Below are 24,137 nucleotides of genomic sequence, written 5' to 3' on the forward strand. Positions count from 1 at the left end.
TTCGCGTAAAATATTATTAATAAATATTTAAAAAGTAATAGAGATATTATATAATTCGAAAGATATTATTATATATTCGAATAGACTATATTAAATAAGAAATATAACTTTTTCTTTATAATTCTTTTTTATTTTAATTTCGTTAAAAGCGATTATAATATCGAATTTATTATATATTCTTATCGCGTATAATTTAATAAGAATCTCTTTAATTAATAAAGAAGTATTTTAATTAAAAATAATAAGTATATTAAAAGCTCTATAGTTTATATATAATTTAAATCTCTTATTAAATTTTTTTATAATTAGAATAAATATTATATAGAGAGAAGTACTTAATCTAATATAGTCTTTCTCTAATATCTTATTAATATATTTTTTTATAATTAATATCTAATCTTTAGAGAGTTTATAAGCTCTTTTTAATAATAAAATAACTTTTTTTTTAAGATATATTTTATAATTAATAAAGCGATAAAAAGAAAGTTTATTAATTTTAATAAGATTTTAAATATCTAATTATTTATAATATATTATAAAAATTTATTTTTATAACTATTTTATAATTAAAGATTTCTTTTTTAATTTATAAAAGAATTTTTTATAATCTTTTATTATAATAGCGATAATATTAATAATAAACTTCGCTTTTTTATTAATAAAGTTAAAAAATTATTTAAAATCTTAAAATTATATAATAATAATTTAATTTTTTAATTTTTTAATTATCTTAATAAAGATATAGATAAAGATCTTTATTATATTCTTTTTTTTAAATATAATCTTTATTATATAATTTAAATTCTTTTTTAAAAATTTATTATTATTTTAAATAATAATAGATTTATTATATAATAAATAATTAAATATATAATAATCTAAATTAAATATAATAATTCTAGATTTAAAGAATATATAAAAGTTATATTATTCTAATTATAATATTTTTAAAATAATATTAAATTATTTTAATAAGATAATTAAGTATTAAAGTTCTTCTATATAATCTTTTAAAATAAATTTTATTAAGATTATATATATAATATTAAAAATAAAAATAAATTTATTATTAATTAATTATAATTTATAAAATTATATTAATATTACTTTAAATAGCTTATTTATTTTAATAAAAGATATATTTATAAAATTTAATATTAAAGCTTTAATATTTAAAAGATAATTAATTTTAATCTATTTTATTAATATAATATTTTTTTTATAAAAGTTTAATTAATATTTATTTTATAAAGAGATTTTAATAATAATAATATACGCGAATAGAGAGATAAAAGCGAGTATTCTTTCTATTTCTAACTCTTTAATTTTTATATATAAGACTTTTAAATCTCTAGCGATAACTTAATTAAAGATATTTAATTTTTTAATTTTTATAATAATTCGATAAGAATATTCTTTTTTATATCGACGACTTTTAGAATTATATTAATTTATTTTTTTATTAATAAATCTATATTTTTATATAAGATATTATTATTATTAGAACGATATTTAATTTTTAAATATTTAAAATATCTATCTTCTTTTTAAATTCTATTTATTAATAATTTAAGATATTTATATTTTTATATATAGAAATTTTTAATAATAATATTATTATTTCTTTTAGTAAAGAAAGAATTACGCTAATTATTTAAGAGAATAAAATTTTTATAATTATTATTAATTTTATTAATCTCTTTTTTACTTTTTAAATCTAATATATTATTAATAACTCGAAAATTTATATTTAATATTTATAGAAAAATAATTAATTCTTAAAAAGTATTAAAAGATTATTTTAAAATTCGATATTTTAGATATATAGAGATTAATTATTTTAGATTAAATATTTTATAAATATTAGTAAATTCTAAGAAAGCGATAGCTATAGAGAATTATATATAGAAATTCTTAAACGATTTCTTCTTATCTATTACTTTTATATTAAATTTAAAATTAAATATCTTAATATTTAATTTAATAATCTTATTATATATTTCGAATATATTATCTAATTTATTAATTATTTCTTAAATAATTTAATATAAATCTAAAATATCTTTATTTACTCTTATTTTAATAATATTATATATAATAAACTTATAATAATTTTATATATAATTAATTTTTTTAAATTTAATAAAAAAGATTATAATACTTTATTTAAATTTCGCTTTAAGATATTAATATTAGCTATTTTATTTATCTTAATTATTAATATTATAAAAATTTAAAATATTAAAATATTATTTATTTAATTCTATACTCTCTACGCGATTTATAATAAAAATATAATATAAATTTTAATAAATATTATTAATAAAAATACTCGACTAATAAGATATAATCTTTATATTTTTTTTATTAAAGTTTTTTAAATTAACTAATATATAAGATTATTATTTCTTTAACTATTACTCTTTATATTTTAAATCTTATTTAAATTTCTTATTTTTTTTAATAAATTTTATAATATTAATATAATATCTATTATATAAATTTTAAAGTCTATTATTAATTTCTTACTTATAAAATAATTAATTATTATTATTATTTAGCTAAATAATAATTATTAATATCTTTATTTTAACTTAAGCGATATTATAATTAAATTCTTTATTTTATTATTAAAATATCTTAATATTATAATTAATAATTTAAAAGCTTTCTATTAATATCTTTAATTTATTATATTAAATATTAGAAGTTTTAATAGCGCTTTTTATAAAATTCTATAAATTAAAAATAAAGATAAAGATTATAATTAACTCTTCTTCGATAATATTTATAAATTATACTTTAATATAATTTAAATTAAATTTAATAATATATCTTTTAAAAATAAAACGCTTTTTTTTATATTATATAAATAATTTAGCTTTATTAATATTTAAAATCTTTTTATTAAAGTTCTTAAATTCTTCTAAATAATAATATATTTATAATTTATTTATAATAATTTAACTTTAAATATTATTTAAATTTAGAATTAAGAAATATATAGCTAATATTAAATTAATAAAAATATAAAGAAGATTTAATCTAAAATCTATTTCTTTTAATATATTAAAGATATTTTTTTTTAGATTTTTATTTAATCTAATTAGATTAATCTTTATATAAATAAAAGATTTTTTTTTTAAATAATCTTCTAAGTAGTAAGCTTCTTTAGCTGTAATTACTAATTTCTTAATAATATACTTTCTTTTTAATTATATATTTAATATAATTAGTAAATAAATCGCTATTACTTTAGAAGAAAGATAGATAGTATTATATTAGAGATTTAATAATATATATAATAACTCTATATTATAGTATAAAGAGAATACTATCTATATAGAATTATTATAAATATAAGTTTTATAGTATTTTATCTATTACTATATCTATTATTTTTTATTATTAATATTAAAAAGAAAGTAAAATTTATTATTATCTTTATATTAAAATATATTTATTAATATCTTATATTAAGTATTATTAATTAAAAAAGCTAAGTTTACGCTAAATAAAGATTTAGTTAATATTTTAAAATTAAGATATTTAAAGAGAAATTAAAAGAGATACGTAAATAAATAAAATATTAGAAATAAAATAAAATTAATATTTAATATATAAATTCTATCTTCTCGCTATAATAGAAACTTATATTATTTTAATAATATATTATTATATTATTCTCGATATTTTAAATTAGAGATTAATTCTTTCTAATTAATATTATAATTAGTAATTATATATTTAAAAATATATAATAATACTAATATAGAATTAGTATTTAATTTTATTAATTTAAAACTCTAATTAGTCTAGCTATTAACGCTTTTCTATTTAATATAATATATATTTTATTCGCTTTAATATTAATATTTATTTATTATTATATTATTTTAATTATTAGAATTAGAGATTATATTTATTTAATTAATATTTTAATTTTTAATTATATTAATAAAGATATATATTAATATCTTAAAACTATTAAATTAATTTTATTAGATATTAATATAGAATTAAAATTTAACTTAGACGCTTTAATAATTTAATTAATTAAATTAATTATTATCTAAATCTTCTATATATAAAGATTAAATCTTTTATCGCGCTAAGATTATTTTTAAATTTTAAGATCTTTCTTATTAATATAACTCTCTTTTATTTAAATAATATTATAATATCTTTTACTTAAACGTTAAAATATTAAAATATTATATTCTTCGCTTTTAATTAAACGATATTATTTTTAAATCGATATCTTTAATCTTATAAAAATAATAATTAATTTATTATAGACGAAGACGAAAAAGAAATAATATCTTCTTCTATTTTTATAATAGAAGAAGAGAAGAGAGTAAGTGAATTAATTATAAATTATAAACGATTTAATATCTAAAAATAACGAATTAGTAAAATTATAATATTAAAATAAAGAGCTTTTCTTATAATTAATAAATATAAAATTAAATAGAAATTAATTAAATTAATAAGATTATCTTTAATAAATATATCGCGTATATAAAGAATATCGAAATATATAAAATATAAGAGAGAGCGTATATATATAGTTATAAATATTTAAAGTATATTTAAAATATAAAAAGAAGCATTTATATATAGCTCTATAATACGTATTAATAAAAAAAAAGTTAATCTCTTTTTCTAGTTAGCTTTCTAATTAATATTTAAACTTAATTTATTTTTAAATAATATTTTATTTTAATAAGATTTTAGTTATATAATATTAATTAGTTTAATAATAAATATTTAATATTATTCTTTTCTAATTTACTCTCTTCTTCTTTAAAAATTCTTTTTATTATTATAATATTTATATTATAATACGCTCGTTTATTATAATATTATCTATATTTAAAAAAAATAAAATTATTTTCTCTATACTCTATAATTAAATTAAATTAATAATACTATTTTTATAAAGTAAGTATATATCTAATAGCGCTATATCTTTTAATATAATAATTAATTATAATATTAATTATAATTTATTAATATATAGTATTATTATTTATTAAAGTTATTAACTCGATAATTATAAAAGTTTAGAAAATTTTTAATAATTTATTAATTACTAATTTAGACTTATTTAAATTATTAAAGTAAAATAAAAGTAAAACTTCGCGAAGATAAAAATTAGAAGATTATATATAAAGTTTAAGAAGTATAGCTATAAATAAGAAAAGTATATAATTATATTAATTATATATATCTAAATTAAATAGTAAATTAATTATACGCGCTAATTATATTATTATTAATTAAACTTTAAAACTTATATATTAAAGAAAATCCGCGAATTATAAAGATTAATAAATTTAATTATTTTTTAAATTATATTTATTTAGATAATAAAGAAGATTTTAATTTATATAGCTTTAAATTTAATTAATTTATTTTAAATTTAAATCTCTATATTAAGCGTATTTTAAGAAGCTATAAAGATAAAATTAATAAATAATTTTAATAATATAACTTACTTTTTAATAATTATAAATAAAGAAAATTATTAACTAATATTTAGCGGTTTAATTATATATATTTTATATAAAAAGAATTACTTTATAAGCGAAAGATATATAATTTCTTAGATAATTATAATAAAATATAAATTTATAAATAATAATATAATATTATTAAAGTCTAGACGTAGTTTTTATAAAAAGAAAATATATAATAAATAAAAGAAAAATTATTCTAAGTTAAGAATAAGATATTCTAATTATTATTCTACTTATTATACTTAATTAATAATATTTAACTATTATACTTAATCTAATAACTTTATATATTTTATATTTATAAAATAAAACTTCTTAAATCGATTTAAATATAGATATATACTTATAAAAATATTACTACTTTAATAAAAGAGGCTTCTTATTCTAAAATCTATACTAAATTAAAGATTATATTCTTATATTCGATAGCTTTAGTTTTTATAATTATTATTAATATCGCGATTAAATTCATATAATAATAATATATCTTTCTTATTAGCGGGTATTTCTATATTTAATAATTTTAATTTCTATAATTACTATTAATATCGCGATTAAATTTATATAATAATAATATATCTTTCTTATTAACGAGTATTTCTATATTTAATAGCTTTAGTTCTTATAGTTATTATTAATATCGCGATTAAATTTATATAGTAATAGTATATCTTTCTTATTAGCGAGTATCTCTATATTTAATAATTTTAATTTTTATAATTACTATTAATATCGCGATTAAATTTATATAATAATAATATATCTTTCTTATTAGCGAGTATTTCTATATTTAATAATTTTAATTTTTATAATTATTATTAATATCGCGATTAAATTTATATAATAATAATATATTTTTCTTATTAATAGATATCTCTATATTTAATAATTTTAATTTTAATAGTTATTATTAATATCGCGATTAAATTTATATAGTAATAATACGTCTTTCTTATTAACGAGTATATTAATAATTATAAATAGCTAAAATATAATAAAAAATAGTAAACGACTTTTAATAATATTCGATCTTAAATTTATAGCTTTTTTATCTTATTTAAAAGTAAAAATATTTATATCTAGAATTTAAAATAAGTAAATTCTAATATATAATTAATAAATATCTAGATATAAATCTTTTAGCACTTCTCGCTAAGCGTTTAATATTTAAAAGAAAAATATTAATCTTTAATTACACTTATATAAATCTTTTAAAAAAAATTACGTATTAATAGAAAGTTTTAATTTATATTAATTATAATTATAAAGATAATTATAATTATAATTTTAAATATAATTAGATATATAAGTTATAAGACTTATTATTAACTAATAAATAAAAGATTAAATTTTATTAATTATTCTATTTAATATCTTATTTATTATAAAAATATAAAGTTATCTTTTAAAAGCGAATTTTTAAAAATAATAATTAAATAATATAATATATATATAATATAAAATCTTATAAACTACGTATTAAAAGAAAAGCTTTAAAATTATAAGATTAATTAAAATTTAATAGCGATAAATCTCGCGTAAAGCTTAAGTTATAACTCGTATTAGTTATATATAATAAGAATAATAATAATTAAAAGAATATACTATTTAATTTCTATTAATATTTTAATATTATTAAAATAAAAATAATATCTATTAAAATAGCGATAATATTTATTAAAATAGCGATAATATCTAATAAATACTTTATTATAACGCTTTTAAATAGATTATTATCTTATATAATTTAAAATAATATTAGCTTTTTCGAAGAGCTATTAATAATAAATTAAATATATATAAATTAAGCTCTTTACGCGGTCTATCTATATATTAATTTAAAGTTATTAATAAATAAAAAATAAATATATAGCTTAATATCTATATTATATTTTAGATATTATTATAATAATATTAGATTATTTAAATAGAAGTCTAAGATATAAAGAAGATAGTTTTATAATAAGAAGAGTTAATATAAAAAAGAAAGTCTTAAAAAAAAGAGAAAGCTTAGATATCTATCGCGTATACTAAATATTTAGATTACTTTATATTATCTAACTTAATTTAAATATTAATAAATAACACGTTTTCTTTTTAATTTTAAAGATTTAAATTTAAGCGAATTATATTTATTAAGCGCTATTATCTAATATAATCTTATTTACTTTTATAATATTTATAATTATTATTATAACTTATATAGATTAAAAAATAAAATATTTAAAAGAGCGAGTTAATAAATAATTATCTTTATCTAATTTAATTAAAATAAAATTATTATAATGTATTAAAATTTTCGCATATTTTATTTTTATTTTCTTTTCTTTATATAAATAATTATTTTTTTAATTTAAACTCTATAATTAAAATAGTATATAATATATATTCTCTATATTTCTAACTTCGATATTTGCTAGAATTAATACACTTTTTAATAAAATAAATATTAATTAAAATTAAATATAGTTTAATATTTATAGATATTTATATAAATTCTTTAATTTCTTTATATATATCTATTAACTTATTTTTTTATAATAATTAAAATAAAAGATATTAAATCTAATAATTTATTATAATAGATATTAAATATTAATAATAATAATAATATTAAAAAGTCTTAATATAGATTAGTTAGATAGCGATTAAACTTTTAACTAAAATAAAAAATAAAGAATAAACTTAATAAAAATAAAAATATTAAAAAATCGCGATAATAAATAAATATATTTATATTTAAGAAGAAATTAATTAAAAAAGTAAAAAAAGCTAATATTTTAACTATTAATTATGCTATAATCTATAATAAATATAAAGCTAGATATATTAATATATCGTAATAAGAATAAAAATAAACTTTTAAGAAAATTAGATAAAATATAATAGATAAGCGATAAATAGTTTCTAATTCTAATTATTATTCTAGTAAACTTAGATTTTAATAGTATTATATAAAAAAAATACGCGAGCGTAATTTAGAGAAAGTCTAGAGTTTTATTTTTCGCGTAAATTATTATATATATAGATAAAGATAAAAACTTAGATTATAAGAATATAAATAATATTAAAGCTAAATAAGATATAAGTATTAAAAATAATTCTATTATACGCGCTAATAATTAAGTAGACTTTATTTTTTAAACTACTCGAAAGCGCGATATAGAATTTAATAATAAACTTTATTATAGCTTAAATATAATAGTATTAACACGTTAATTAATAAGTATTAAATTATTATAAAAATCTTAAAATATTAAACGCGATTATATCTAAAAAATAAAATTATAAATCTTTATTAATATATAATTAATTTAATATATAATAATAAAAAGTCTACTATAAAAGCTACGCTATCTAAGTTAATACTTTAATTTTAATTATTACTTTTATTATTATATAAATAACGCGAAGCTATCTTTTATTTAAGTATATCTAATTCTTAATTTTAATTATTATTATAGATATCGTTAATTTATTCTAGAATTATTAAATATACTTTTATATACTTTCTATATCTTATCTTTTTTTTAATTAAATAGCGATTAAATTTTAAATTAAAATAAATACTTAGAAGAGAAAAGTTTATAAATACTTAATTATATAATTTTATTTCTTTTATACTTTTTATAATTATTTAAATAATTAATAATATATAATTATATCTTATAATTATATATATAGTAATTAACTAATTTAATAGCTAAATTATATAAAGATAAATATACTCTTCTCTTTAATCTAAACGACTTAGCTAAGATAATTATAAGATTTAAATTCTTTTTCTATAATATAACTCGCTTTTTATATATTATATAAAGATAAATATTTATTTAAATAGAGATTATTAGAGTTAATTATAAAGCGTAATAATAAGAGATTTATTCTTAAACTAACGAATTAGAAAGACTTCTATTATCTTATATAATACTTTAAAAGCGAATCTTTAAATACGATAGCGCTTTAATAAATCTTAATTAAGTATAATTTAATAAATTAGATATTAAAAAAGAAGCTTTAAAATTATAAGATTAATTAACTTTTAATAACGATAAATCTTATATAAAGCTTAAGCTATAGCTCGTATTAATTATATATAATAAGTATAATAATAATTAGAAAAATATATTATCTAATTTTTATTAATATTTTAATACTATTAAAGTAGAAGTAGTACTTATTAAAATAGAGATAATATTTATTAAAATAGTAATAATAGTAATTAAAGTAGTAATAATATCTAATAAAGACTTTACTCTAACGCTATATTTAGTACTTTAGAATAATATTAATTTTTTTAAAGAGCTATTAATGATAGATTAAATATATATAAGTTAAGCTCTTCGCGTAATCTATCTATATATTAACTTAAAGTTATTAAAAGATAAAAAATAAATATATAATTTAATAACTATATTATACTTTTAATATTGTTATAATAATATTAAATTATTTAAATAGAAATCTAACGTATAAAGAAGATAGTTTAATAATAAAAAGAATTAATATAAAAAAGAAAGTCTTAAGAGAGAAGAAGGGGAGAAGAAAAGCTTAGATATTTATTACGCGTATTAAATTTTTAGATTATTTTATATCGTCTAGCTTAAATTAAATATTAATAAAGCGCTTTCTCTTTAATTTTAAAGATTTAAGCTTAAGCGAATTACGCTTATTAAGCGCTATTATCTAATATAATCTTAACTATTTTTATAATAATTATAATTATTATTATAACTTATATAGATTAAAAAATAAAAGATTTAAAAGAGCGAGTTAGTAAATAATTATCTTTATCTAATTTAGCTAATACTAAACTATTATAACTTATTAAAATTTTTATATATTTTATTCTTACTTTCTTATCTTTAAGTCTTATTATCTTTATAAAAATAATTATTTTTTAAATTAAACTCTATAATAATACACTTATAATAGCGTATAATATATATTCTCTTTATTTCTAATATCGATACTTATTAGAATTAACGTACTTTTTAATAAAATAAATTTTAATTAAAATTAAAAATAGCTTAATATTTATAGATATCTATATAAATCCTTTAATTCTTTTATATATATTTACTAATTTATTTTTTTATAATAATTAAAGTAGAAGAGATTAAGTCTAATAATTTATTATAATAAATATTAAATATTAATAATAATAGCGATATTAAAAAGTTTTAATATAGATTAATTAAATAATAATTAAACTCTTAATTAAAATAAAAAATAAAAAATAAATTTAGTTAAAATAAAAATATTAAAAAATCGCGATAATAAATAAATATATTTATATCTAAAAAGAAACTAATTAAAAAAGTAAAAAAAGTTAATATTTTAATTATTAATTATATTATAATTATTAAAAAGCGTAAAGTTAAATATATTAATATATTATTATTATAATAAAAGTAAGCTTTTAAATAAATTAGATAAAATATAATAAATAAATAATAAATAAATTCTAATTCTAGTTATTATTTTAGTAAATTTATATTTTAATAATATTATATAAAAAAAATATATAAGCGTAATTATAAAAAAATTTAAAGTTTTATTTATTATATAAATTATTATATATATAGATAAAGATGAGAACTTAAATTAAAAGAAAATAAATAATATCGAAGTTAAATAAGATATAAGTATTAAAAATAATTCTATTATACGCGTTAATAATTAAGTAAATTCTATTTTTTAAGCTATTTAAAAGCGTAATATAGAATTTAATAATAAGCGCTATTATAGTTTAGATATAATAATATTAACGCGCTAATTAATAAATATCGAGCTATTATAAAAATCTTAAAATATTAAATATAATTATATTTAAAAGATAAAATTATAAATTTTTATTTATATATAATTAATCTAATATATAATAATAAAAAGTTTACTATAAAAGCTACGCTATCTAAATCGATATTTTAATCTTAATTATTATTATCGCTATTATATAAATAATATAAAGCTATCTCTTATTTAAATATATCTAATTCTTAATTCTAATTATTATTATAAATATTATTAATTTATTCTAGAATTATTAAATATACTTTTATATACTTTCTATATCTAATCTTTTTTTTATATATCGCGAGAAGATAGCTTAAAGAAATATAGCTTATTATATTAAACTATAATACTTTCGAGAGAATATTAAAAAATATATTAATTTTTCTAAATTAATAATTTAATAAGAAGACTATAATTATAATATATATAATTTTATATTAAATAGCGATATCGAAAATATATAATAGGCGTATAAAATTATTATTAATAACTTTAATTATAAAGTATCGACGGATTTCGTATAACTAGTATTAGAGAAAAATAAGCTTTTCTTATTATTAATAGATATAGCTCGCTTTCTTTTATATATATAGAATAATAAAATATAATTATATTTAATTTTATATCTTATTAATTTAACGTAATTATTAATTAAAATAATAATTAGAATAATTATTTCTAAATATAAAAATTCTAATTAAAATATTTTATATATATATTATTTTATAATATAATATTATAGATATATTATATCGTAGAATATCTTATTAAGATTTTATATTATATTAGATATAAGATTATATAAATCTTAATAACTTATATTATATTATAGTATAATATAGTCTCTTATCTAATTTATAATTATATATTTTATTATTTATAATATAATTTAGATATTTAAACGAATTTTTATAATATCTTAGCTACTCGTAATTATAGTATTATATTTTAATAAAAGATATCTTAAGCTTAATATAAGAGTTATTATCTTTAAATTTAATCTATATTAATTTTTAATCTTATAATATTAAAGAGAATAAACTCTTCTTTTAATCTTATTAATTCTTTATATATTATCTCTTAAACTTTATATATTATTAACTACTACTTTTCTAATTATTTATCTTATTATTAAAGCGAGTCTTATTTAGAATAAAAAGCTCTTTTATTTTTTATAATCTTTACTTTATATTTTAATATTATTATAATAATATAGTATAAATAATAAATTAAATAGCCTTCTTTATAGCTTTTAGAGAAATTTTCTCTATTACTCTATCTTATAAAACTTTTATATATTTTAGATTAATTATATAGCGATCTCGCTATAATTAAAATATAATAAAATAATTATTAAAGCTAGCTATTAATTACGTATTCTTTATAATTACTTTAATTAATTAATATTTTATATTATAAGACTTAACGACTAAATTATAAACTTAATTTAAGTATTACTCTTTATATTTCTTTTAGATAGATTTCTTAATATCGCGTAATATCGTATTTTTAATATTTCTTTAAATTTATTTTTTAATATTTACTAATAGAGTAGAAGACTAGCGAGTTTTTTTTTTATTTATATAAAAATCGATATAAAGCGCTAAGACGATAAAATCGTTATAATCTTAAAGAAATATAACTATCGAGCTATAGTTATTAAGATATTATATATTAAGTATCTTAATAACGCTTATTTTTTTATAACTCGAATTATAGTAATAGTTATTACTATACTTATAACGATATTTTTATATATTCTATATTTTAATTAGTTTAAATTTTTTAATAACTAGCTACTTCTTAATATTAAATTTAAATTAAATTTATAAGACGAGAATCTTTATCTATAAATAGAGAATTATTAGATATAATATTTCGGCGATTATTATTTCTATTAATAATATTATTAGAATTTTTATTAATATTAGAATTAATATTATAATCGCTTAATTATATAATAGATATATTTTAATAAGAGTCGTTTATTAAGTTAAAAATATTATTAGTTAGTTATAATAAGATATTTCTACTTTATAAATTAATAGAATTAACTCGCGAGTTATTTATTATAATTAAATTAAATAACTTTATATAAATAAAGTTATTAAAATTATAAGATAGTAAAGTCTCTTTTAATAGAATTACGTAGTAATTATATAATTATAAAATCTAGATATATAGTTAATAGAATAGATAAATTAATAACTAAAGAAAAAAGAAGAAGAAAAGAGGACTTATAAATATTTAAGACTTTATTAAATATATTAAATACTCGCTCTATTTATATAGCTTATAGTCTAATAAGTAATATAAGCGATTCTATTAATTCGCTCTAAGTACTTTTACTCTTATAGCTATTTAGAAAAAAATTATAAATTATAAATATAAAAATACTTTTATTTTATTTTATCTTATTATAATAAAAAAAGTTTAATCGAGTATTTTCTATATACTTTTTAAGTAGATAATATTAATTTATATCTTAAATAATAGTTTAATAAACTTTTCTTATTTAAGAAAAATAAATACTCTAGAAAGATAATATATTTTTAATCTTTTTATTTTTTTCTAAAATAATCTATAATTAATAGAAAAAAATTCTATTAATTAAAATTAGAGTTTTTAATTATATAATAATTAAAAATAGTCTTTAATATTAAAGCGAAATTATTATTAAATTATTTAAAATCTTAAATCGTCTTTTAAACTTAATAGATATTAATAATATACGAGCTATTAAGTAAAAAGTCTAAATTAATAGAAATTTAATTAAACTATATTAGATAATATAATATAAAGAGAATAATCTTTTAAAATTATTATCGATGATTCGAGAAAATTCTTTAAAGATATTCTAAGCTTTTAGAGTTAAACTATATATATCTAGCGAGAGTATTTAATATTTCGCATTTAAGAGATAAATCTAATTATTAGAGATTACTCGAGTTCTAGTTTTAAAAATATTAGAATATCTTAGATATTAATATATATAATAGAATAAGATAGAGTTAAGCTAAAAAATCTTAAATTTATATATATAATTAGTTATAAATTTAGAGTTACTACGCTTTTTAATTAGATATTATAAGTAAATAAATTAGCGTTCGTAACTATTAAAACTTCTTACTCTACTTTAAATCATTTAATAACTTTATTATTTTCTATTAAAAATTTAGATTTTTTTTTAAGAATTATAGAGCGTAAACTACGCTTTTTAATATATTAAGAATTTCGAAATTTAATCTTATAGTAATTAAAGGATAATAAATTTCAAATATCGCTTATTAAAGATCGCTTATTAAAGATCGTTTATTAAATTACTCGATAGCTCTAATTAAAAAAAGAGGTTATAAATTTAATTTATAGGCCTTTACTCGTATTATAGAGTATATTTTAATATCGTCGAGTCTAAAAATTCTATTCTAGGGCTCTAGCGTACTCGTAATTTATACTTTATATACTATAGCTATACTGTAATAATTATAATAAGAGATTTCTATATAATACCCCCGCGTAGAAATCGTTTTAAACGACGATTTTTTAAGATTATAAAAATAGAGCCTTAGGCTCCGTAGAGGCATAACTCTAGCGAGTACGCTCGGGAGACTATATATTGAAAGAATTTTTCTTTTTAGCCTAATATAGTACCCGACGGTGTCGAGATAGCACCCGGGCAGCACCCGATACCTGAAGTTACGGAATCCGCTCGAGGCTTGCGAAGTCAGTCCGAGGCTTGCGGGATCAGCCCGGGGCCGGCCCCGGGAGCGCCGAGCGCACCCGGAAATTCGAGTCTGGCGGGCCGACCTCCCGAATTGTGATTGGAATATAGTAATAAGGATTCAAATGATAAGAACTTATATAGTCTCTTTCTCCTCGAGTAGAATATCGATGAGTTTGAAAATTATCAGACATAAGATATATCATGAATAACTCCGGCTTACATAACCTAGAACGCCTCAGCAGCTATATCTCGCTTCCCGCCTCTTTGGTCCAATCTTCGTCCTCCGCCAATAGACCTCCTTGTGTATACGCGAATGATGGAAACAACTTGGCCACAAGTTCTTCCCGGAGATCTGATCCAAGTTTAGGTGACCATGCTCCGCCAGAGAACACATAAGGCGATCCAGGATTAGCCCACCCGTGAGCCTCGCGTTCCCAGTCCAGGTCGGACGGCCCTTGCTCGGCTGCTCTCCGACCCATGCTCCAGATTCGGATCTTGTCCAGGGCGCCTGCTCGCAAATCTGCCCGCAGATCGCTCCGATTCTCATAGTCGTAATAAACATCATACAGTGCAAGCTGGCGGAGGCTGGCCTTGTGACGATGAATCAGTGCGGCGAGGCCGCCGAAATCGAAATTGTCGACAGATTTGATGGATAGATAGGTGAGATGGGGCCATGTGATGCTCTTGCCGAACGCATTTTCCAATCGGTCTTCTGTGCCAAGGTATGTAGATCGAAAACGCAGGCTTTCAAGGTTTGGCATCGTCTGTAGAAAGCTTATGATTGTGCCGGAGGACATGAGCTCCTGGACTTCATCAAGGTCGGCCAATTTTAGGTAATAATTGAAATGTTTAGTGCCGGTCATGAGTGTCTCGACCACAGCTTTCTCCTTGGGATCCTTGATTTCCATGACTATTTTGCTCAAGTCTCGAAATAGAGGGCCAGCGTCGGTATGAGCCCCAGAGGAAGCCCTTCCGTAAGCTATTGCCCTCAGAATCATTGTGCCCTGGTCCATGTCGAAGTTTGTCTGACAGGATCCTGTCTTCCATACTCTATCTATAATGTCATCTCTTGGCGAAATATCGAGCCTCTTGAAGTGCCAATTCCAACCGGGCTTAGGTTCAAAGTCATTTGGTGGAATGTCCTGTCTTCTGCGAGTCCAGTCCCATGATAGACCGGATTCAACCCGTTTGAGCTGTGGGAGACGGCCAACGGCGGCTTGCAAAATACCTTCAGCCGTAGCGAAGAGCTTTTGCTGCTCGGCGTGAAGCGACGAGTATTCCTTATAATGGAACTTGATTGCCTTTCGAGAGATTTTGGCGCAATCCGGCACGACCAAAGGTCCTGCGTAATCCTGGCCAACGTACAAGACCAGTGGATTGTCGATCAGCGTCCTTTCTCCTCGAAGCCATTGTCCAAATTCTTTTTCTGGAGGAGCGGGCCAGAGATGGCTTTTGGCACGATGTGCAGCACTCGAACATATTTCCTGTAGGTATGCTGCGAGATAGCCTCGAGCTTTGCGTGGCTCTCTTCTGTGAAGTGTAACAGGACCTCTTCGAACACAAACTCTGCGGTCATCAAAGCAAGCTTCTTGTTGCATAGTCGTAACGATTTCAAGGTCGCGAGCCGATTAACTGTCATTCCGGGCTCCGTGTCTAAATCTTCCCTCTTGCCTTTCGTGGGCATATTGGCACATAGCTTGCGTACCAACGTCAAAAGCCGAAATTTGCGAATCGCAGCTAGTCGATTCTGCAGCCGTCGTTGCATGTTCTTTGTTGACTCCACGATTGAAGACGAGTGTCTCCGACTGCTGGTTGTATGCGACTGGACTTGGGAGTTGGAGACTGATTGTAAGGCTTGTACGTCAGCAGTGGTGGACGGACTGCAGTCTCTGTCGGGTGCCCAAAGCGAGTCTTCTTCCTCATCGTCAATCATGGAGACGATGAGGCGGTAGACTTCTAGCGGAATTCGGTCCATCTTAGTATTCTTCAAGCTTCAAAAAAAGGCCTACGCCGTCAGTGCGCTTCCCAGGATGCGGAGACGACAGTCATGCGGGGTTCCAAATTCTGTGTGAAAGGCTATGATGCCCTTCAGCCTTGGGGGGTCTACTCCCCGCGAGGCTGCTTATTCCCTCCGTAAAGGTGCAGGATAGAATGCAGGGTCTGACCAAAGAAACCTAGTGCCATGCCTAGCCGCATAAGAAGGGCTGAGGTGGGGACGGCGCTTCGACTACCCCCACGCTGGAGAGCAGTGTGTTGAACTCCGGTATCGTTGTCCAGCCTAGCGATTTGATCGGATAAATCCATGTCTCAAAATAAATCAAGAGATCTTGCAGAGGATAAATGAAAGATGAAGGATGTAGGAGTGGAGGCAAGAGGTTGGAGAAGGCTTGGTGCAAGATGTCTTGCGCTAGGCCAAATCTGGATGGACCCCACTTCTTTCACTCTGAATTTGTGGAGTTCTTATCATCATGCGTGAGATCATATTGGTGTTGACTGTATACACATAAATGGAAAGGCAAACGACATTTTAGATGTCGTTATGACTTCCCTGCTTGTCGGAAACCCCGGCTGTGCAGTCAGCATTCTAGTTCCAAGACCCTCCAACGCAATGAGTTGTCGCTGGCCTTCTTCAATAACATTGTCCTATCATTCATTATACTCCAACACTGAGACAATCATCGAGGCAGTCATCACCTTTGCGCTCGCACTCATACATCAGATATGCCTGCGTGCGAGGCTCGCTAATCAGATCCATAAAAATTGGCTCGGCCTCCTCTTGCTCGATGAGCTCGATCGTGAGGCCAACGCTTTTGGAGCGGAAATGAGGAGTCCTTGACTATGCCATCGGCATCTATTTCTTCACGTGTCTCTAGCGCGACCTCCAGGGAAGCAGAGCTGGCGGCAACGAAAGTCTCGCTCCAAGGTCCATGCGCTGATACCTGCAGACTCCGCCCTCGATGTAGTGCGGAAGCACACCGAGTACAGGGTGTGTCCACCTCCCGCCAGTCTTGATAAGACACTGTGCCGCAGGCGGTGCTGGAGAGGACGCTGCGCTCTCAAACGTGTGGCTTTTGATAACGATCCTCCCGCAGAAGGTGCATTGCCAGCAGACAGACGCAGTTTCTGGGACATTGCAGGAGGTCAGGGCGGTATGGCGCTTGGCGCAGTGGCTGCTGCTCATAGTGTATGTCTTCTAGGCTTCACGGCCTGTGGTTCTTTGAGCGAAACGAATTCTGGTGATTGGTTTTCGTTGGATGGTGGAATGGAAGAGCTTATACTGGCGGATCGAAGCTTTGTGAATTGGGCCTGGGATTGGGCTTGGAGGTTGAGAAGAACAGGATATTGAAGGCCGCTCTGCTCGTTGGAGGACAAAGAGATTTAAGAACGCCCATTGTTCTTACAAAAGGAGACAACGGCTACTGTGGGGAAAAAAGAGCGGGAAGACGCTTAGAACATTTCAAAGGACTGAGAATGACACTGCTCCAAGCACAGCGGTTGAATATCATTGTGAGGCAGCTTAACCTGGTGAAATCGTGCTCACCTCATTCACCAAAGTTTATCCCACGGTCACAGTAACCCTGAGATACGAGGTTGGTGCTGTCGATCTCATTCGAGTCAACTACCGGAAGGATTCCCGTGTTAGTCGAGGAGTATGAAGTGCTTCGTGTGGCGTAAAAGCTTTCCCACTACCTCGGTCTCCTTCAGATATGAAGGCGGGGGAAGAACAGTCACGTAATTCACACGATAATGATCGTTCCTAAAAGCCTATGAAATTGTTGTGTGTCAGTAATACATTTTAATGATGCCCAACATTGGAGGGACTCTAGGTATACAAGACTCGTTTGGGACATCAGTGCGATAGGGCCAATCACTGTCTTGATCTCCCTTCCCCAAGCAACAAGGATCAGAGACGTGTCTATCCTCACGCAATGAACGGTGGAGCACTGTGAGTCGGCTCTCCATGTCACCTCTGAATCACATTTCGTAGGGACTCAACGCTTGAGTTTTGTATCAGCCCCTACCAAGGTCTTGAAGCGGACTCGGAGATACAGTCCTCAGTACTCTGACATCAGGACATTCCGTTCTTCAATAATTGGTACGCAACATGCCGTATTAGCCATTAGTATGTGGTTTCCTTGTTGATATCATCACGATGGTTTTTGCATACTTCATGAGGTAGGCCTCAGATACAAGTCATCAATTCATGAACCATGTGGCTTCCACCATGTAGAAACTTGACTTCCAAATGAGGAGGAGCGCTTCGCTGCTCTAGGTTCTGAGTCTATCGCCTCCTGTATAGCATCGTGGAATGTGGTATGGCAGGCCGGCAGTCCAAGTCCGGCTGACGACGCTAATGCATGTCTAGAGGTGGTCGTGTTTGAAGGTCTTTTTCAGGGATGGGCGTAGATCGCGTATCGTCCAACGGCGACTCATGTGAGGGTTGCGTCGTAGAGGACCTGTTGGCGTGCAGGGAGTTCCAGCGACTAGACGACGTAACAAGAGTCTCATCGTCTGACCATTGCCACTGTTTGCCTTTATCCGTTGTTTTGGAGCGAACAGGTAGCGCGAGGTTGGTGACTTGACCGTCTTTGGCTCGATGGTGGGCCTCCATTTTCGTATGATCCAAGCATTTATTGATTGCGCTGAGGAGTAATTTCTCGTAGAATGTCTCTAGGAAGTTACCCGTGTTCATGGCGCTAGGATATCAAATACCGCTAAACGAGTGTAGGAATATGAGTCATTGATTGTAGCTTTTCAGCGAGTTGAATCATACTGGCAATCGCTTTGTTCACACACAAGTGCTCCAAAGATGAGAATATAGACTACAGTGGCCACATATCATGCGCTTTCAAGCTCATGGTTGAAAGATATTTTTCTAGTCCAGAAGTTGTCCAGATGAAACGCTGGGTTAATTACAAAACATCAAATCTGCGGCCGCGTACTAGGAAATCCACTACAAGTACACAAGATTCTGTCAAAGGTGCCTGATGCTCTCGAAAAAATAATTCATGAACCAGCCCTTCAATCCGCAGTTTCTTCTAATCATGACATCCAGCTCTCATACATGATTTTCCTGAGTAGACATCCAGCCTATGCGCACGACCACGTTATACAAAACAAGCACTATCACCCGGAGGTTGACGATTACCCAAGAATACGCACTTTACGCCTGCTAGACACACAGGTCCTTCCCTACATGAAAACGGGAGCAACGAGTTTCGCAAGGAAACAAACTCAAGGAGCCAATATTCATGTTCTAAAGGCCTACGTACGTACTCTGAATTTTCAATACGTATCGCAAGGGAATAATTATCCAACTTGTATGAAGGTTTTGGGGAAAGATCATGTATGATACGCACTAGGCACTGCCTAACAGATCAACACGACCCTGAATTGCCTCTCTAATCCAGAATACTCAGTTTTAGCACCGCACCGACCTCTCCCATCCACCACAAACCCTTCAGAGCACCAACGCACCAACAATCTGACCCGTCGAGAAATTCCCAAAACAATCCAGCAGCACCCCTGGGATAGTGATGCCTACGTCACCACCATCAATGAGACCCACAAAGAATTTCAACAGCACAGCGATCTTCAACCCTTGAAAGAGAAGGGTACCTTTCCACTATCAATGAGACCCGCCCAGAATGCCAGGAAATTGAGCGCTGTCACCACAAACACAGGGCCGAATTCCTCACCGCTCAAACCTTTGAAGAGAGCGAGGATGATATTGTCACTCGTGCCGGAAGACTCGGGTTGGGTGACTTCAGTGGAGCCAGCGTAGCAGACGGGCTTCTTGGAGGATGAGCCGTACGAGGCGGGTGTTTGAGTGTGAGATGGCATGGTGATTGTTTCTGGCTTGTTCTTGGTGGTGCTTGAGGATTTCTTTTCTTTTCTTTTCTATTTCTTTTTCTGCTTGAAGGTTGTTGAGGTTGCTGAGAGGTGTTTCCAGAAGAGAGGTCAGGTGGGCAGATGTATCGATAAATACGCTCCCGCATATGAAAGAACAAATGCATTCAGGAGTAGTGAAAGGCTGTGATAGACATGATCATTGATGCCTAATATCAAAGAAAAACTCAACAATGATATTCTTCATGTCATGAGGACGCAAATATCATTGCGTACAACAAGATTGGCATACTCTTTCTTCAGAACAATTGAAAAACGAAAACAGTATCATACAATGCGAATGAAATAGCCAGATTTCGGTTTTGACACAAAGTCGATAGAGACACGAGCTTTGTTCACTTAAAACAAGAGGGCCACAAACGATCCACAATCCCATTCTTCACCTCAAGCTCCTCCCTCTTTCCGCTCTCCATTCACACTATACACCTCAGCAGCACAACCTCTCAATCTCCGCCCTCCCTAACCGCACGTACACCTTCACAATCTCCTTTGCGGCAATGGTACCCACAGCACTCAGATCCAAACCTACCGTCCACAACGGTGCCCTCCACAACATGTACAAATCGCAACAATCCGACCGCTCTCGCCACGACGACGGCCGCCGCTCGCCCGTTTCTCCTATAGAATCGAACGGCGAAACATGGAAGTACCCACCGCGCGCGCAAGCCCATCTGAAAGGACTGGGGCCTCTTCACGATAAACCCCACGGCGAAGCGCCCAAGGACCATTTCCGCTCCCGCCCAATGTCCTATTACGATGGCCTGCCCGCTTCACCGGAGCCAGATACCAAGGCAGTCTTCGCCGACCTTCCCGCCGCGCCTGCCAAAAAGAGGCTATCCCGCCCCTTCGAGCAGCCGTATCCCACGTCTAATCAGGGGCGCCAGGCGCCAGGAAAGGGACAAACCTCCACACCATCCGCTGCCGTACCGATGCAAGCTAACCTGTCCCGCGCAGATTCTCGTCTTCGCCGCCAACCGGCCGGATTCTCGCATCCGAAGGCTCCGGCCCCGCTGGCGATTCCGCCGCCGGCCCACCAGTCAAGACGTCAACGCGAGCCGAGCCCCTATCGAGAAGACCAGGCTCCGGCACAGCGTTCCGTCCGTCATCAGGCAAAGCAAGTTTCCGGCCCGCGCCCGGCTCGTCATCAGGGGTGGAATCCGCTCCAGGAGCCAGCTCGTCAAAAAGGTACCGTTTATGTCCAGCGTAAAGATCAGCGTCGCGGTGACGACCTCGAACGGCAAGGGGGGCTCGCTCGCTCGAAGAGTCGGGCGAAAGACAATGATCCTGAGTACAAGTCCGGACGGAGATGTTTCTTCTCTCTTATGGTTATGATGATTATAATTATTGTTGGCGTTGTCGTTATGGTCGAGAAGAACAAGAGTCGAGGTTGATGATCGGTGTGGAGGTACTATACTGAGGGCGGTTGTATAGAATATATAATGTGTCAAAGATCGCGATGCCTTTTCTTTTGCTGTTACATGCAATAGAATAGGAGTATATATCAGAAAAAATGGTTTTATGGATCAAACGCTTCGGCTTGAATGTCTTCGAAGTGATAAAAGGACAAGCATCCCCTATCCATATCCTCGACAGATCCTACTCGCCCTGTTGGAGATAATCTATCGATTATAGATGAGCTGTCAGTCCAGGTAGTTTTCTTTCATAGACGAGTGTCCATCGCACTCAGCAGATTGAGACAGGGGCTGAACAGCGGGAGAGGGTCATTGACCGAGTTAACGCTCGTGAACAGCCTCATATGAACGATATCATATATCCCTACCAATTCAAGCGGTGGGTCCCCCACGGCATCGGCAGTCAGACACGAGGAAGGCCTGCTAGGTACTGCTTCGTGGGTATGTCACCCAGTGCCACTATCGACTTCAGCAATATTGGTTTCATCCTGGTCTTTGCGCATGAGTCGATGGATGTCGTAATCCAATGCGTCGTTCCGAAGGAAATGCTGAAGGTTCAGCCGTGTTGCTGAGAAGTAGCCTCGACCAGTACGTACTTCTCACTCGCCACTGTACGATCTCGAACGCTCGCGAGAGCTTGAGAATTCCTGCTTACTTTTAGTACAGTGGCAGGGACACATTTATGGCGCACAAAGAATTGAAGCCCCCGAAGTTCTGGCAACACACGTGACTTGACCCTTTCTTCAACTGGATTCGCCATTGATGACATCTTTCTGCGGTTTTCTTACTCCACTTCTTGCCGGGCTGCGCTTGGGTTGCGCTTGGCATCGATTTGGTGAATATCCAATGATCTTTGCTGTGGGTATTGCTGGGGCAAAAGTTCAGTACGCGTATGTGCGGGAGGATCGATAGGCACAAACCTTCTGGGTAGGCTTTAGCGAAGGCGGTATTGCCAGAGAAAAGAGTTACTGGTGTCTCAAGAAGAGAGACGCAGCTTTCATTACTACATCCTACGCTCGGTAGCAAAGACGCTTGAACTAGTCCCTTTGTTCGGACTGGAGGAGCAAAGCTGATACATGGCAGCGGTAGCCATTGGGGTAGAGCCGAGATCGCTCTTATCAACATCATACATTGACCATATTACTCGGTTGTCGGTCAAGCTGATGCTTCTGCAGGGCTATCACCTCGGGCTAGCAAGCTCAAGATACCAAGCCAACCTCAAGATCTACAGCATTGGAGAGTACTGCACACCACCAAAAACGTGGCCTCTCAGGCCCGCGGATAGGGCATTTCGTATCGGCCGGAACTTTCCCTCCCTGGCTTCCTTTCAGCCTTCAAGCCCATAGAAGCCACAGCCATTCTTCCGTGTGTCCCAGTGTGGCGCTTGGCTCAACGGCCCATACCACGGGGTGGAATACCCGTCACTCAGCACCCTGGGAGACAGGTTTAGCAATGTGATTCAATAAAATGATTCAAAGCGGGAGCAGCCTTACAGCCCTACGACTTTACTCAATAAGGCAAGAAAGTGAATTACCCCAAAGGGTATTACACGTAATTATCTGTGCCTATCTGATGGGTAGACTTTAGGGGGTTTCGGGGAGTTACACCCCGGAGAAACTACGGTGCGAAAACCTAATTAGGCAACTATGCATTTGAATCACTGTTTCATAATATAAAACAGTGATTCAATTTGTGGGTGATCGACGACGCTAAGTATTACCCTGTATGGTTAGCCTATTGAATTATTACCTTTTTCGTTTTGAATCATTC

General features: G+C 27.1%; 3 protein-coding genes across 3 annotated transcripts; 1 reads left to right on the forward strand and 2 right to left on the reverse strand.

The window, feature by feature from the left end:
* Positions 1-15,287: 15,287 nt before the first annotated feature.
* HO133_003210 (uncharacterized protein) lies at positions 15,288-17,020 on the reverse strand (the record flags this gene model as incomplete). Its single annotated transcript, XM_037294133.1, has 2 exons — positions 15,288-16,596; positions 16,653-17,020. 2 exons carry the CDS (start codon positions 17,018-17,020, stop codon positions 15,288-15,290), a joined length of 1,677 nt encoding a protein of 558 aa, XP_037149514.1.
* Positions 17,021-20,506: 3,486 nt separating this feature from the next.
* Positions 20,507-20,889, reverse strand: HO133_003211 (uncharacterized protein; the record flags this gene model as incomplete). Its single annotated transcript, XM_037294134.1, has 2 exons — positions 20,507-20,638; positions 20,665-20,889. The coding sequence occupies 2 exons, from the start codon at positions 20,887-20,889 to the stop codon at positions 20,507-20,509; spliced, it is 357 nt and encodes a 118-aa protein (XP_037149515.1).
* Positions 20,890-21,452: 563 nt separating this feature from the next.
* Positions 21,453-22,346, forward strand: HO133_003212 (uncharacterized protein; the record flags this gene model as incomplete). The annotated part of the gene is made up of 1 exon (XM_037294135.1): positions 21,453-22,346. The coding sequence occupies one exon, from the start codon at positions 21,453-21,455 to the stop codon at positions 22,344-22,346; it is 894 nt and encodes a 297-aa protein (XP_037149516.1).
* Between the last annotated feature and the right edge of the window lie 1,791 nt (positions 22,347-24,137).

Source organism: Letharia lupina, assembly GCF_014066315.1.
Source record: "Letharia lupina isolate WasteWater1 chromosome Unknown contig_17, whole genome shotgun sequence".
Classification (NCBI taxonomy): domain Eukaryota; kingdom Fungi; phylum Ascomycota; class Lecanoromycetes; order Lecanorales; family Parmeliaceae; genus Letharia; species Letharia lupina.